This window comes from Ammodytes marinus, assembly GCF_949987685.1.
Source record: "Ammodytes marinus genome assembly, chromosome: 10".
In the NCBI taxonomy this organism is placed as follows: domain Eukaryota; kingdom Metazoa; phylum Chordata; class Actinopteri; order Uranoscopiformes; family Ammodytidae; genus Ammodytes; species Ammodytes marinus.
In genome coordinates this window covers 19564743-19580179 of record NC_137214.1, presented here as the reverse complement: position 1 = coordinate 19580179, position 15437 = coordinate 19564743, and the positions used below count along the sequence as shown (strand labels likewise).

At 40.0% G+C, this 15437-nt stretch overlaps 1 protein-coding gene across 1 annotated transcript in view; it reads left to right on the top strand.

The window, feature by feature from the left end:
• The window catches only part of fat2 (FAT atypical cadherin 2), a 94071-nt gene that overhangs the window by 8233 nt on the left and 70401 nt on the right, over nucleotides 1–15437 (top strand). Inside the window, exons 2-5 of the mRNA XM_080035040.1 lie at nucleotides 2540–5797; nucleotides 6957–7268; nucleotides 13444–13502; nucleotides 14236–14547. Of these exons, the coding sequence (XP_079891166.1) occupies nucleotides 2554–5797; nucleotides 6957–7268; nucleotides 13444–13502; nucleotides 14236–14547 (3927 nt within the window). The 5' untranslated portion in view covers nucleotides 2540–2553. The remainder of the gene's footprint in view (nucleotides 1–2539; nucleotides 5798–6956; nucleotides 7269–13443; nucleotides 13503–14235; nucleotides 14548–15437) is intronic.

The window sequence follows — 15437 nt, the reverse complement described above, 5'->3', positions numbered from 1 at the left end:
GGTATGGGTTAAAGTTAGATGGTGTGTGTTTGCTTTTGCGCGAGCTGACCAGAGAAGCAACAGGAATAGCCTGAGGTTTCTGCCCTACAGCGCTGGATGTTTGGTTGAAACATGAATGTTTCCTTTCAGTGTCAGTTACAGGTCCTGTTGAGTTTAGTGACGCCATAAAAACGGACACAACAGTTTGCTGCAAAGTTATAAAAAGTATTTTTTGGTACAAACAGCAACAACAATTCACAGCAGCTTTACATTTTACAAATGTCGTCAGATGCATATGGTGACTGACTTGATTGAGTGTCAACCTTTTTGGCTTAGGAAAAGAAAACAAATCAAGTTTTGTTCATTTAATGAACCGAGTGCAAACATCAAGTCCATCATGCAATACAAAGAGGCATATCCACTATCTCTGTGTGCAGTGGAAGAGATGAGAAAGACTATTAATGAGTGGGACGATGAGGCAAGTAATGCTGATCAGTGAGCTTCATTACATGTCTGGCACAGTGTTCATTAGATTCAAATGGAATTCATAATTTTTTCTGTGTTTTCAATCATTGTGTAATACATTCTCATCTCCCACCTAAACCACCCTCCTCTGGTTGCTCACCTAAGGCTTTAGACAATGGTTGACTTTTTATGGACCTTTTACCTACATGACAAAATGTTTGTGTATGATTTTCTTTTATTGTTTATTATGTTAGCTAAAGTTTGAGAGCATTGGGTCACATGTTATTGCTTTCTTTTTGGCACATATTTTTTAGATTGTATGAAAATCAAATCAATGTTGTCAGGTATTTAACAACTGAAGCGAGCACAATCCAACTACTGTACAAAATATAGGTCTGTTTTTATTATTGCTAAATAAGTGATTACAATTGATATAATTCCCAAACAAAATTAGATGCGGGACACATCTGGATTTCCTTTACGAGATGTAATAGAAACAATATGTAGGATCAAAGAACTATACACTGTGACGAAATAAATAGCTGTAAACATATGCATTCATGCATTATCTTTATTAATACTTTAGACTAAAGTTAAACAAAAACCTCAGAAGCACCTCATGCGTTCTGTCGCTGGCTTTAGATAGGTTCAAGCCCTATACTCAATTAAACTTCAAACTATATATTTTTTTTTGAGATGTGTAAAAGATGTGAAAATGAAAAATCTGCAGTCCCGAGATGCCTGAAACCCAAATAGAGACCCTGACTCTAGTAATCTGATTGTATGTCACCATGTGCCCTGACTGGAGATAAACCCCATATACCTGTCACGCTCCACAGACACCTTCAGCGCCAGTCTACCCGGAGACACCGTCATGATCGTTCAGTACATCGTAAACCCGTGGAGAGCTGTTTTCATAAACCCATATAAATTGTGAGATAATGTTTGACACAGGTATTCATAACTTTGTGGCACAATATGAAGGCATCTTTTGTGTATTCAGACAACAGGACTCCAATGGTCAAGCAATGGGGTCATATTGTTTAGATTGTCTTTAATAATACTATTTGAACAAGCTTATTTTTGCAGAGGAATTAAATAAAGGAACAAAAGGGGGACATAGGTTTTAATTGCTGATCTCAGGAAACACCATTCATGATTGTTCTGTGCAAATTGCTTTTAGCTCTGGATGGCTTGTCAGCTTGGCAGTGAAGGGCAAACATGTTTAGCCCTCCAGTTCCTTCTGCTGTCAATTTGCAGGGTGTTGTGATATTGGAGCTGGCATGGTGTGGCCACGCATCAACTGGCCTCATGTTAGCTCATGTATTTCCATGTACCTCAAGCACATTTTGGCTTTAGGTTTATATAAAACAGCCGGGAATCCATATGCAAATGTTTACCCTCAACCATGTGTCAAACCTGAATTAAGCCTTGTGGCTGTTTAATTTGTGTATGTCTCTTGTGGGTTACTCATACTGTAGTTGTGTCCATCCTAATGGGATTGAGTAGTAAATTGTAAATTGCTTGTTAATGGCTTCACGTGTTGATACAGAATCACCTATACTGCAGGTTTTACATATATTAATTTACAATACTCACTATATTCATTCATACATGTATATATATATACAGTATATAGTTGTACCTTGTTATCAAACTACAAATCCCTCCACATAGCTCTGTGATGACAAAGGCTTGGGAATATTACTTTTCTATGTACTTTTTGCTGGAAGGAATCATTTTGTGGAAGGGCTTGGACACAATTTGCTAGTCCTGAAACGATGTATTGCTTTACTCTGACTTTATTTATCGCCAAGGAAAGTTGGAACAGGAGTCAGATACCTTGTTTACAGGCCTCCCCAGGCTTTTTTGTTGATGTGTATTCTGTGTCCAATTCGTATTCTTTGTGGTGCTTAAGGAGATGATTGGTCTATTTTACAGAATTAGTTAGATACAAAAGTTTTGAGAATTACATGTTTTTTTCTGCAGATATACAAAATCATATAGAAAAGGCTATACTTAGGGAATCACTTTTCATAAAGGCTTTGATTTATTGCACAACAGTCAACTGTCTTTTTTATTTCCCTTTTCACAGGTGTGAAGACCTTCATGGAGGCACTCAAGATGGCAGCTTTCAGAAGAACTCTCCTAACTTTGGCAGTAGTCCTCCTGCATGTTGTGAGATGTCAAGGGAGTATGGTAAAAGGAAAAGACAACTCACCGCTGAGGTTCACACACCATCTCTACAATGCCACCATCAATGAGAACTGTGCCCCATGGACTTACATTGAAACGCCAGTTAAGATGGGCATTGAAGTGAAAGACCTGTTCTGGGAAATCAAATATAATGTTGTCTCAGGTGATGATGATAACCTTTTCCAAGCAGAGGCAGTTAAAGTTGGGGATTTCTGTTTCCTCAGGATCAAAACACGCAGCAGTAACTCAGCATCCCTAAACAGGGAGGTCAGAGACACTTACACTCTCACTATGGAGGCAACTGAAAGCACTTTTGACTTCCAGGCGAAGACAAAGGTGTTTGTTCAGGTGCTTGACACTAATGACCTAAAGCCTCTATTTTATCCTGCCTCGTACAACGTGGACATCAGGGAGGACACTCCACTTAAATCAAGTGTAGTCAGGGTTAGCGCTACAGATGCTGACATTGGGAGCAATGCTGAGTTTTATTACTCTTTCACCAGCAGATCTCACCCTTTTGTCGTTGACCCTTTTACAGGCACAGTCAGCCTTATCAAAAAGCTCAATCACACCCGTGCAGAAAGATACGACCTTACTGTCTTAGCTGAGGACAGGACAAAGAAGATATCTGGTGTTCAGAAATTTGGAAATGTTGCCAGGGTAACGGTAAAGATACAAAACACGTCCTTTGGGTCTCCAATTATCATGCCAACTCCCAAACCAACAGTCTCTACAGATGGCAAAATAACTATCAATGTCAATGTGCAAGCAGGAGTTAAGCCTGTGGAATCCCTTAATATAGTTGGAGGAGATCCGCACAAGTGTTTTGAGGTAATCCCCTTAGATATACAGGGCACTCACTTCCAAGTGATCTCTGCAAATAAGATTCTCTGGTCTCTAACTCCTTTTGGGCTGAATCTGTCTGTTCAAGCTGGAGACAGGAGCTTCCCAAGTTTACTCTCTCCAATTACACAAATCCACATTCCGGCCTATCATAACAACCCACTGGAATTTTTGGAAGACACATACATTGTCACACTCAGTGAGTTTTCACCCTGTAATAGTCATGTAGTTAAGGTTTCAGTCACTTCAGTACCTTATAATGTTACCTTTGGTATCAAAAATAATGCAGACAGCACTCATTTCAAGATAAATCCCAAAACGGGAATCATCATAACAACAGAAAAATTTGACTATGAGAGAAAGGACCGGTATGAGTTTGATGTAGTGGCCAATCATGGTGAGGCTGAGACTCACATAGTGGTTGAAATAACTGATGAAAACAACAATAGCCCACAATTCACCCAAACCTCCTATCAGGCCACTGTGGATGAAAACATCCCTGTTGGAAGCAGTGTTTTAAAAGTAGCAGCTACAGACAAAGATAAAGATAAAAATGCCTTTGTTACATATGCTATTGCCAACTCAGGCCCTGTACCTTTCATGATAGACCCATTCACAGGTGTCATCTCAACCTCTGAACACTTAGACTATGAGCTGATGAAACGGCGCTATCACCTGAGAGTTTGGGCCTCCGACAGTGGCATCCCCTTCAGTCAGGTCACTGAATGCCCTGTGACGATAACCTTAAACAATGTCAACGATAATGTCCCTCTTTTTGAGAGGGTTGGCTGTAACACCACTGTACCTATAGATTTACCTGTGGGGCACACAATTGTTGAGTTGTCAGCCATTGATTTAGATGAGCTGCAGCAGCTGAGGTATTTAATCGAGTCAGGAAATGAGCATCAAGTATTTGGTATTGATCATGTATCAGGAGCCATCACCCTTAAGGAACCGATTACCCTGCAAGCAGGTTCATTCACTTTTAGAGTTGTAGCCACAGACGGTAAACATTCCTCTGAAGCATCAGTTGTCAGGGTAACTGTTACTAACAAAGGTGACGATGCAACCATCAGCTGCCAGGAAACTGGAATTTCAAAACAGCTGACAGATAAATTGATAGAGTCGATCAAACCCATGTTAACCAGTCAAGAGGATAACCCATTCTCTGACATCCACATCACCAATCGACATTCTCCCAAGTTCCACTTGAGCATTCCAAGTTCAATCGACCTCAGTGAGAACCATCCACTGCACTCCACCATTGTTCAGTTCAAGGCAACTGACACTGACACTGGGTTTAATAGTATGCTGGTGTACACCATATCAAGTGGGAATGAGGATGGCTGTTTCTCAATTGACACTTTTTCTGGTGACCTTCAGTTGGTTTGCCCATTAGACAGAGAGAGTAAAGGGTTCTACATTTTGAATATTACTGTTTTTGATTTGGGAACACCGCAAACATCTGCATGGAAGTTCGTTGCAGTGACTGTTACGGACGTCAATGACAATCCTCCTGGTTTTGATCAACCCAGGTATGTGATACGTGTGCCTGAAAACACAGAAGTAGACTCTATTGTATATACAGCTCATGCAATAGATCTTGATGGAGATAATGTCCAATACTCATTGCTTACATCTACTGATATGTTCCAAATTGATGAACTGACTGGTGAGGTGATGGTGACTGGTCGTTTGGATCGAGAAACTTCACCAAAGCATGACCTTCAGATCGAAGCCAGAGACCAAGCCAAACTCAGCCCTCAGTTGTTCTCCACCCTTGATCTTGTGGTGGTTTTGCAAGACATAAATGACAACCCACCCAAGTTTGTACCCAAAATTTATAAAATAAAAGTTCCAGAAGATGTACCTGTGGGCGCCCTGCTTGTCTGGATTGAGAGTGTTGACCTGGATATGGGCAGCGGAGGCCTTGTCACCTACAACCTTAAGAATACAGAGAGTGGGATATTTCACCTTGACTCCTCTACAGGTGCCTTGACCCTCGAAAGGGAGCTGGACTTTGAGAGACGGCCAATTTACAACCTCACAGTACGGGCCGTCGATCATGGCCTGCCGCGCTCCCTATCTTCCTCCTGTTTTGTGGAGATTCAAGTTCTGGATGTCAATGAGAACGTCCACATGCCTGTATTCTCAGAGTTTGTGTACGAAGCCGGAGTGATGGAGGATGCAGCAGTGGGGACATCAGTGGTGACACTTACAGCTTCGGACAAGGATCTGGGCAGGGATGGGGTTGTCAGGTACCACATCCATGAAGGCTCTGGTCTTGGAATGTTCACCATTGATGAGGAAGCAGGTAAAACATGTTTTATTTTGCTATTTGTTGTTGTATTAGTGGACATATTGTTGTTAATAAGGGGAAGATGGGCTAATTCATGTTTTTCTCTTGATTCTCGATCTCGAAATTACAGTTTTCTGAAAATGTAAATCATGGGAAAAGCCTGATCTTAAACTATTTAACGTAATTTACATAATTTCTAATGCACTTTTTTTGTTTGCCTGACATGGGTGACTAATCCAATTACAAATGAAAGCCTCAGATTTTTGTTATGCTTTTGAATCGCATTTGTTTTGTTGAGGCTTCCAATCTTTGACGTTTTAATCTGAACAAGTAGTACTAGTCTTTTCTTGGCACACAGGGGAATTCAGGTAGAGTACGTTGCCGATCTTACCATGCAACTTCTCAAAAATGCATTCTATTAGCCTCCTGTTGCACTTCAGGCTGAGATCAAATCAGGGTAGCTAGAGTTCCCTCTCATAATGGAACTGTGCTGAAATACATATACTTATACTCTTTTTCTTGGTTGCTGTTTTTTATGTACTCCCCCAGGGTATCCAATTTAAATTGCTTCTGACAGTAACTATGTGCAGGACGCTCCATCTCCCTTGTTTTTAGAACCCAGGGATAAAATTATTAGTCTCTTGTATGCAGCTTCTTCTATATCAAAATATTCTGAGTAGGTTTTGGACACACAAATGTATCATCCATCTTTCTGACCCTTGGGCACCAATACATACTTTTAGAAATGTAGTACGCACCTTGCGAAAGTCATATTGACTGATATATCCTAAAGCTGTGAACACACCGCACTGGCCCCCTGCGTCGGTTGGCCGCATGAACGCAGGAGGCTCGCCGCTTGGTCATATTGGGCCATATTCACCGCAGCCGCAGCTGCCGCCGCCGGCCGCCTCATTGAAGGCGGCGGTTAACCGTGTGAACCTAAGAGGCTCGCCGCTTGATCATATTGGGCCATATATTCCTGACGCCGACGCCGAGATCAGACCCGTCACACTTACAGTGCAACAACAACAAATACATGTTACAGTAGTTCAGTGTAAAATTGATAATACTAATAAGCGATTAATTCCTCGGGCATAGAAGCACATAAGTGAAAATAGTCTTGTATCTTTTTACCTGTAGTAAATACTTTTCCTCCCCCTTTCATGTGTCTCAGGTGTGATTCGTACAACAGAGACGTTGGACCGTGAGATGATGCCTCACTACTGGCTTTCTGTCTATGCCACTGATCTGGGGACTGAACCTTTGATCTCCTGGACTAATGTCTTCCTGGAGGTCCTTGATGTTAACGATAACCCTCCAGAACTTTCTCAGCCAGTGTATTTTGCTGCCGTCCAGGAGAACGTGGACAAGGTCAAATCGATAGTCCAGGTGTTGGCCACAGATGTGGACACTTCGTCTGAAGGGAAGCTTTCATTTCAGATGCTTGAATCTCATCAGACGTACTTTGATGTGGATTCCAAAACAGGTAATTACCAATATACCAATTCCTTTATTTATCTAAATCTCACCCCGAGCCTGCTGGATCGAATAAAATAATTTCATGTGAGATCATTTATAGAGGCAGATACTGGAGGGATACAGTTTGATATCAAAATAATTTAGATTCTATTTAAAAATAAATCTGCAGCTTCAGCTTTGTGACAGTTACTATAGGCATCTGATAATTCATCCTGGCCCTCAAACATAATTGAAGCTTTGGGAGGTAACATACCTCAAGGGAAATTGAATGCAGAAGGATCAGCCTGCACAGTGCCATTCTCCAATGTCACAAGCAGTTTGGACAGAAATATTGGCCACTTGCCCCACTGCCGTCTTTCTCACAAAGTGTTTTGACATGTGTATATGTATCGCCATTTCCCCATAGCAGACATAACATTTTCATTGATTGCTTAACAGTAATTCACAAACTTGCTCAGCTGTGTCCTGAAAAGATGTGCAATTATGAAGAAAAAAAACTAAAATAGCAAGGACAAGAGGCCTGGTACCCCTTAGGTATTTTAGTGTTCATGTTTGACAGTTGCAACTGAGTCACCTGGGGAAGACTTTGATGTGCAGGCAAATGAACGCAGCATTAGCTCTAACGCTACAAGCTGCTACAAGCCCTGTCCTCTTCATATAATCTTCAGGTAGCTCTAGGGTGTGTCCACACCCTAAGGCCAGTTTGCCAAAGGATTACAAATGGGGAGGGTGAGTTATGTTAATAGAAAGACTTCACACAAAGGCAACAGGACAGCAGGTCTTGAAACAGCTGGAGTGGGTCTCACAACACAAGCTTTTTTCTTTGAGAAATGTAAGGCATATTCAATACATATTGACTCGTGCATACAAACAGAGGGTCAACAGTATATCTTTGAAAGGAGTTATAGTGTCTACGATTTCAATTTTGTTTAATGTTAAGTGTCTGTTGTACACAGAGTTGTTTTGAATGTAGGCAGCTTAAATTCATGTGGAAAAGTTATTACATTGTATTGTTTGCTCCCACATTGGAGACCTATTAGCCATGAGTCCAAATATGATAATAGGATTAAAAATAAATCTCAATTCAAAATAACGCAAAACAGATATGAGCGTTCAATGATCAAATAAATCCATGTAAATGTGGGTGATTGTTTTGAATGACAGAAATATGCTGCTGAAACCTAATATTTTGAACATGATCCACCTTTCCCTATTTACACCATTGATCCCACTTTTACTTATGTACACGGTGACTGGTGTAGAAACATCTCATGCCTCAACAGAATGAAAATGACTCATGGCTATAGGCAGGTTTCTGTCTAAGCTTTTATTCTCCTAAAGCGTGTTCAAACTTCTTCCTGCAGCATTCTCAGTCTGATTAAACCATAAAGAATCATTTGATAAAGTTTTGGCAGGGAAGGATGTGTGAAAAACACAAATGAAGTCCAGTCTAATCTGTTTTTTGTTGAGCTGTTAGCTTTGAACAAGTTGTTCAGACTTCGACAACAGGTTCGTGCAGGGAAGAGGGTGTGCCAAATTACCGAAATTACCGAAAATCAGCACCTCTCGGTTGTTGAAGTTCAGTGTACAGTAGGTTTCATTATGTGTTTCACAAAAAAAGTAATTGGTTGGCATGGCCAGGCATGTCAGGAATTTGCCTAATCAATTAGAATTTTGCAACCACAAATTCCTCAAATAATTGCACAGCCTCTAAGATCCTTAAACTGATAAATTGTTAGGCAGTCTGTTGTCGTACTTTGATTACTGTTTTTTTTTATCTTGCTGTCCGTTAAACTGAGAAATGTTTATCATTAAAAGATAAGTCTGGTGTTATTAAATATTGCTCTTATTGCCGACAAATCCACCGCATAAACGGATCCTCTTCGGAAAGATTTGTGTGAGCATTTCTCCTTGCCATAAAGCTCTATTGCTTTTCAAAACACATTGGTGGGCCACACTTTTGTGTTTCTCCATCACCATGAACGCACACACTGTTCTGACCCAATCCCACATTTACCGTCCTGCTGCCAGAAATACTCACAAGAGCACCACATGTGGATTAACCCGCCGGAACTATAGTCCCCGGCAAATGCACTACTTCTTCTTGTTTTAGGAAATTCCTAGGCCGCTATAGTGCAATTAGTTGTACAATTTAAAAGATTGACATTGTCTGTAGGGCCCAAGAGCCAAAGACAGGGCAGGGTAGGTAGTAAGAACATATTTAGAGGCAATCTAATATGTGATATTTGTATTTTATTTTATTTGTATTTTTGTTTAAACTTTATTTCACCAGGAAGGTCCCATTGAGTTACAGTAACTCTTCTCACAGGGAGTCCTGGCCAAGACAGGCAGCAGAAAAGAAGTTGCAGAATTTGCACAATTGACACTATAATGCTAAAATTACACTTATATGTTCATGGATTGTTGATAATACTAAATAATATAATATCAATTACCCAATCCGGGTATCCATCATTCCTTCAAGCTGTTTTTCCATTTTAATTGTTTGTTTGTACCTCTATCAGGGAAGTGAAGTCGATCTGTTTGGAATAACTGTGAATGTTTCCTTCTTAAACATTTACAAATCAAGCGCGCACGTCTTCAATTTAACTAGTTTGTTCCCAACTTTTTCCATCTTCCCCCTGACTTTTTCACATCTTAAGTGTTACATTTTGTTATCTGAATTCACCTTGCTGAAGTTTGTCCTCACATATCGTTGCAAAGATCGGATAGCATTGCTTATAAATCAGCTAGGCAGGGCAGACAGTTTTCCATCTAAGATCAGATAGTGATCCAATAATCGGGTGCACTTTAAGGCCCATGGGTGCCAGCTGGCTGAATTTAGTGAATTAGTGATGAATTGAGCTGTTTGCTGCTCTTTTCAGGGGCCTGCTCAGGGCACACAAACTTGATTTGCATATATTTGTAATTGAACAGGTAATTTTCATTCTTAGTTATTCAAGAAATACATTCCCCTCTCAAACCAACTAGGTTGGATTTGCACCCCTGCTTTGAATCTTGCTGTTTGACTGACGTTCTTATTTTCCAGTGAGCCAAAGGTCACTCATTGTTATTACCAAAATGATGCTCAGAAATGCTAACTCATTTTAGAAGCCTCCCTTGAAAACGTTTTTCTGACAGGCCTTACTGACCAAAACAAAGATATCGACAACAAAAATCAAGTTATTGTTGTGGAAAAGTTTAAAGGCAGTGAATCTACAGAGAGAGACACGGAACTTTATAACCAGGGCCCCTGAAACTCCAGACAACAGTGTTTGTCCTCACTTGGTTTTGACAGCAGACCAGCATGGCTGAGTGAAAACAGGCGACCAGGGAGAGACAGGGCTTTACCCCTGCTTCCCATTTCTGCACTGATGACAAAAACACTCTCCCTAATGTGCCCCACCTGTCTTAATGATGTCCTCCCAGTAGGGCTTGTTTGCACAGTCGTAAAAAGGAATGAACGACCCTTGGCAGGGTCTTTCAATTCATTCAGGTCCCCCAGGCCTTTTTACAGAGAACAACCCCCACTCCTGATGACTCTCACTGGGTCCTAGTAATTAACCACTGGCAGAGGTTCTACCTCAATTACACACATCTAAAGTGACATCAGTGTAGAAGATACATATCAATGCATTGTAGGGAGTTCTTCTTTTTCCGCAAATGTGCAAACATGTTGATCTATCCAGCTGTAGAACCATTGAAATGTTTATTTCAATGCTTTGATTGATGCTGGGTTAGCAGTGATACACAGCTGTGAAGAAAGGTTTCAGGCCCTTGCCTCAAGTAAAAGTAAAAGCACGTTAAACAATGATCCTCTGTGTATCTCCATTGATGTTATGTTGTTTTGTAGATATTCTGAAAAGGAAGTGTGAGAAATGCACACTTGTTGTGTCAAACCAACAGTGCAAGGCAAAACATTAGGTTATATTATTTTGGCATGCACATACATGCTTGTATATGAAAGTGATGGCCTTGCAGACACCATATGTAGTACAAATAAAACCAAAAACGATTCCACTGTCCACATATTGTATGTCACTCGGAGTACGTCAGGACAAATGTGGTAAACAAACAGTTGTCAAAATAACCGTCAAAAAGAGCAGTTAATACATCAGCAGTGATATTTTTTGAATTTGTTGAGGCTTAGACATGTTTCCAGACTTTCATAATGCTTACAGTACATATTTGCTGTGTTTTTATAGCACACGACAATGCAGTTAAGTGTATTTACATAAAAAGAGAACAAAAATTGCCTTAAAATAATATCGTTATAGATAAAGTGCCTATAAGGTTGCAAAAAGGCAAGCCATTTAAAAGGTCAACTAATAAGAATGGAGTTTAAAGGCATACAGTTTCATTAAAAAATGTCTCTGAGAGCTGAACACCTACTTCGCTTTGTAATTAAACAAGAATGAACAGTGGTGACAGAAATGTGAATTTAACTTGGAGTTCTGCTCTTTCTAACACCTGTGCACACATGGCCTTAAGTCTAACTAATGACACATCTGACAGACACTGTTGAAACCAAAGTACAAGTAACAATGTGTGAGCTGTGTCCGCTGACTTATTATTCCCCAGACCTCTTACATTGACCCAACTTCCCCTGATATCCATATACTGTCAGTATTCTTTAAACCCTGCACCCATTCTGCCAAAAGTGTCAAACATCTCTGTTGAAGCATACAGACAGCCTTAGGCTTTGAAAACTCCCTCCCTGACTCCTTTACAATTTTAGAAATGCAGCAGTTTGCTGTTAAGATGACTTAATTTGTAATTATGTTTTTGCTTTTTAAGTGACAAACCAAATGCCTATGTTGAGGAACTTCGTTCAAATGTGCACTTTTATCAACACAGATGTTGCATTAATATATTTAATCTCAGACAGTCAATCAATTTAACTTTATTTGTATAGCAACTTTTACAGAGATACAATTCAATGTGCCTTACAAATGACAAATAAACAGTGAAAAAATAGAAACTATTGCACACACATTAAAATGATACAAATTTGATATTTAAACCATGTATAAGATAAAATGACAGTGTTTATAGCCATTCATTTTTTTGAGATTACCTTTAAAGATACAACCCTTTAATGCTGATGAACTTGTACAATTGTGTCAATCAAAAATATGTACTGTATCTGTCTCCTACCTAATTTAAAAACTTTCTTTCAACTATCTTTTTGAGCAATTCAAGTGGATATTTGTGTCTGAGGGGGCGAGAGGTTGTAAACGTATCTAATATTAGTCACTCTTGTAACCCAGTAGTGATTAAGTTACTAAAGAGCCTCAGATTCTCATATACCCTGGTTAAAGGCAGGATCAATATTTTTTTTCCCTCTGTCCTTGCTTTGGTATGGAAATGAACACACACACACACACACACACACACACACACACACACACACACACACACACACGCACACACACACCCTGGCATATCCACACATTCTATCACCTGACTTATCTTCATGAACATGAACTATATTGCGTCCTAATCATTTGACACTGGCACCGGCCTGCACACGCTAGAAAACAGCTTTACGACAGCTGACTTCATAAAAATACAACCGCTTTTGTCCAAAGGAGCTGCCACTTTAAGCTAAATATTGAATAAATATATGTTTCATTATTTTATTTCATTATCTTTAAACATTCATCATAATAATTGTATTGTTTTATTGTTATTAATGGTGTTTGTTTCTTTCTCACTTTTGCTAATTGTATGTTCCGACAGGGTTAATGATGATGATTTGTATGAAGATATATTCATTAGATGTCAATTCGGAGAGTTTCTTAGCCTGACATACTGAGCATGAAGCACACATTGGGATCTACCTTACGGGGAGACAGACACAAACACACCAACATCTTCCAGCAACAGCTGCAGAAACAACATCCATAAACCTAAATGTGTTTACTTAGGTACTAAGGACTCTCTCTCTCTCACACACACACACACACACACACCTACAATAACAGCAGCTGTACCACTTCCGCCTGTGTTTGTCTGTTTGTGTTAGCACTCTCACTTCCCGGGACTGAGACTCACTCACACTATTTGATTATTTCTGTGTGTGCGTGTTTGTGTGTGTGTGTGTGTGTGTGTGTGTGTGTGTGTGTGTGTGTGTGTGTGTGTGTGTGTGTGTGCGTGCGTGCGTGTGTGTGTGTGTGCAGGTGTTATCAGCACTTTCAAAGCCTTGGATCGGGAGGATATTCCAGAGCACATTGTCGAGGTGAGACTCTTATAAACAGCATTTTTACTTCCCTTTGGTTTGCTTCTGAAATTGGAAAAACACATCCTGCTGTTCTTTTGTGCATTTGTGATATGTTCCACCTGTTGGTAAAGGCAACCTCTGTTTCACACACTGCTTTTGATACCATTCATTTATCAACAATGCCAGCATGAGTTAAAGTTACTTGTTTACAGGGGCAATCAAAGGGTATATTGTATTGATTTCTGTATTTTCTCCTTCCCTGGCTAACTTACCCACATGCTCACATGCGGGAAAACACGACTTCATGTTGGGATTTGAATATTTTTCTGTGGGGTTAATCAGTGGTTTAAGATCAGGATTTAGCACTGGAGTCCAAACCTTTTGCTCTCTTTTGTAGCATTTGTGAAGGGAATTAAACGTTTAGGCAAGTTTCATTGTAACTCTAAAGGGAATTTATACCATCGATCAGTATGCATCTAAAGTATATAACAATCCTCATTTGAGAGCAAACTGATGGCTGACATGATCAAGGAAATTCATTCCTGTCCTTTGAAACAGCAGCTTTACCCGTAACAGTCACAAAAGTCCATGTCCCTTAATCCACGATTAAATCAATTTATATGCTAAAACAAAAAGATCCAGTTCATAACTAAATAAGTGCCACCACACATCAAGAAAGACAGAGCAGCCAGTGGATTCTAAGAAGTCCATCTTTCATCTGATATTAACCCCCTTTCTTCTCCATTCTCAGGTCATCGTTTCAGACAATGGATCTCCTGCTTTGCGCTCCACCGCCACCGTGGTGATCCGAGTGCTAGATGCCAATGACAACCAACCAAAGTTCACCGACAAACTTTTCCACGTCAAGCTGCCTGAGCAGCGCCAACAGGGAGGGAAACAGGAAGTCTGCAGGATGGTTGCCCGTGACGACGATGAGGGCTCAAACGCTGTGGTGACCTACAAGCTCCTGGACAACAAGGACGAGCAATTTGAGATCGACACAGTGACGGGTGTTGTCACCGCCCATGGGAATTTCTGGCCTGGAAACTACAGTATTCTTTCGGTAGGTGCCCAGAACTCTTATTTGGAGTTGTCAGTAAAGGGTATGCCCACAAGGAGTTGTAGTGCAGCTCTGAAGCCAAAACATTTTTCCTGTCTTTCAGCAAGTGTAATAATACATTAGGCTTGAGGTAAATGTTTTTTTTTAGTTGTGCTTCATTCCTGTGTGTCTGTAGAGGGTGTGTAAATGTGTGAGCCTCCAGCTCTGTCAAAGAGGCTAAATTGCCCATGCATAATCCCCTGAAAGGCAATTCACTAACACCTGCACTGAAACCAGAGTGTTCTCAGTCGTTGTCATCACTCTGCATTGTTGAACTCATAGAGGTTAATCAGCAGGATAAAACCCCAGTAACATCAGAAAAGGCTTTCTACTTTTGTTGACAGATGGTCCGTCATCAAGATTTTTTTTCTTTGATGTTTTAAATTGCATTAGGATTGTACTCTATGTACTAACAGTACATCACATATAATACAATATCTGATAAATGTATAGTCTTCTTTTTGTTTTTATTTATTTAAAAAATCCCAAATAAATGAAATTGGTGGCACATTTGCTAAACCAACCTTATTTAATTTGCTGAATATTGTCTTTTCCCCAATTTATAGACATGTATATAACATTAAATCTGGCTTGACAAACAGCTTCAAATTATGCCTTTCTTTTCCTTTTTTCTGTTTTTCTGTCATGAAAACATCCTGGTTTTTGCAGCAACATGTTCAATGCTCTGCCAGCCACCATGACCCCACTGTAGTTTGTATAACACACAGGCATCACATTAAATCAAATTGTGTCTTGTTGTGGACACCGATCCCAAATAGTATTATCTTAAAACCGGGAGGCAGGTGGAGCCAGACTTAGTTTAATTATTACATAAGCTCTGCAGTTGTCTGGAT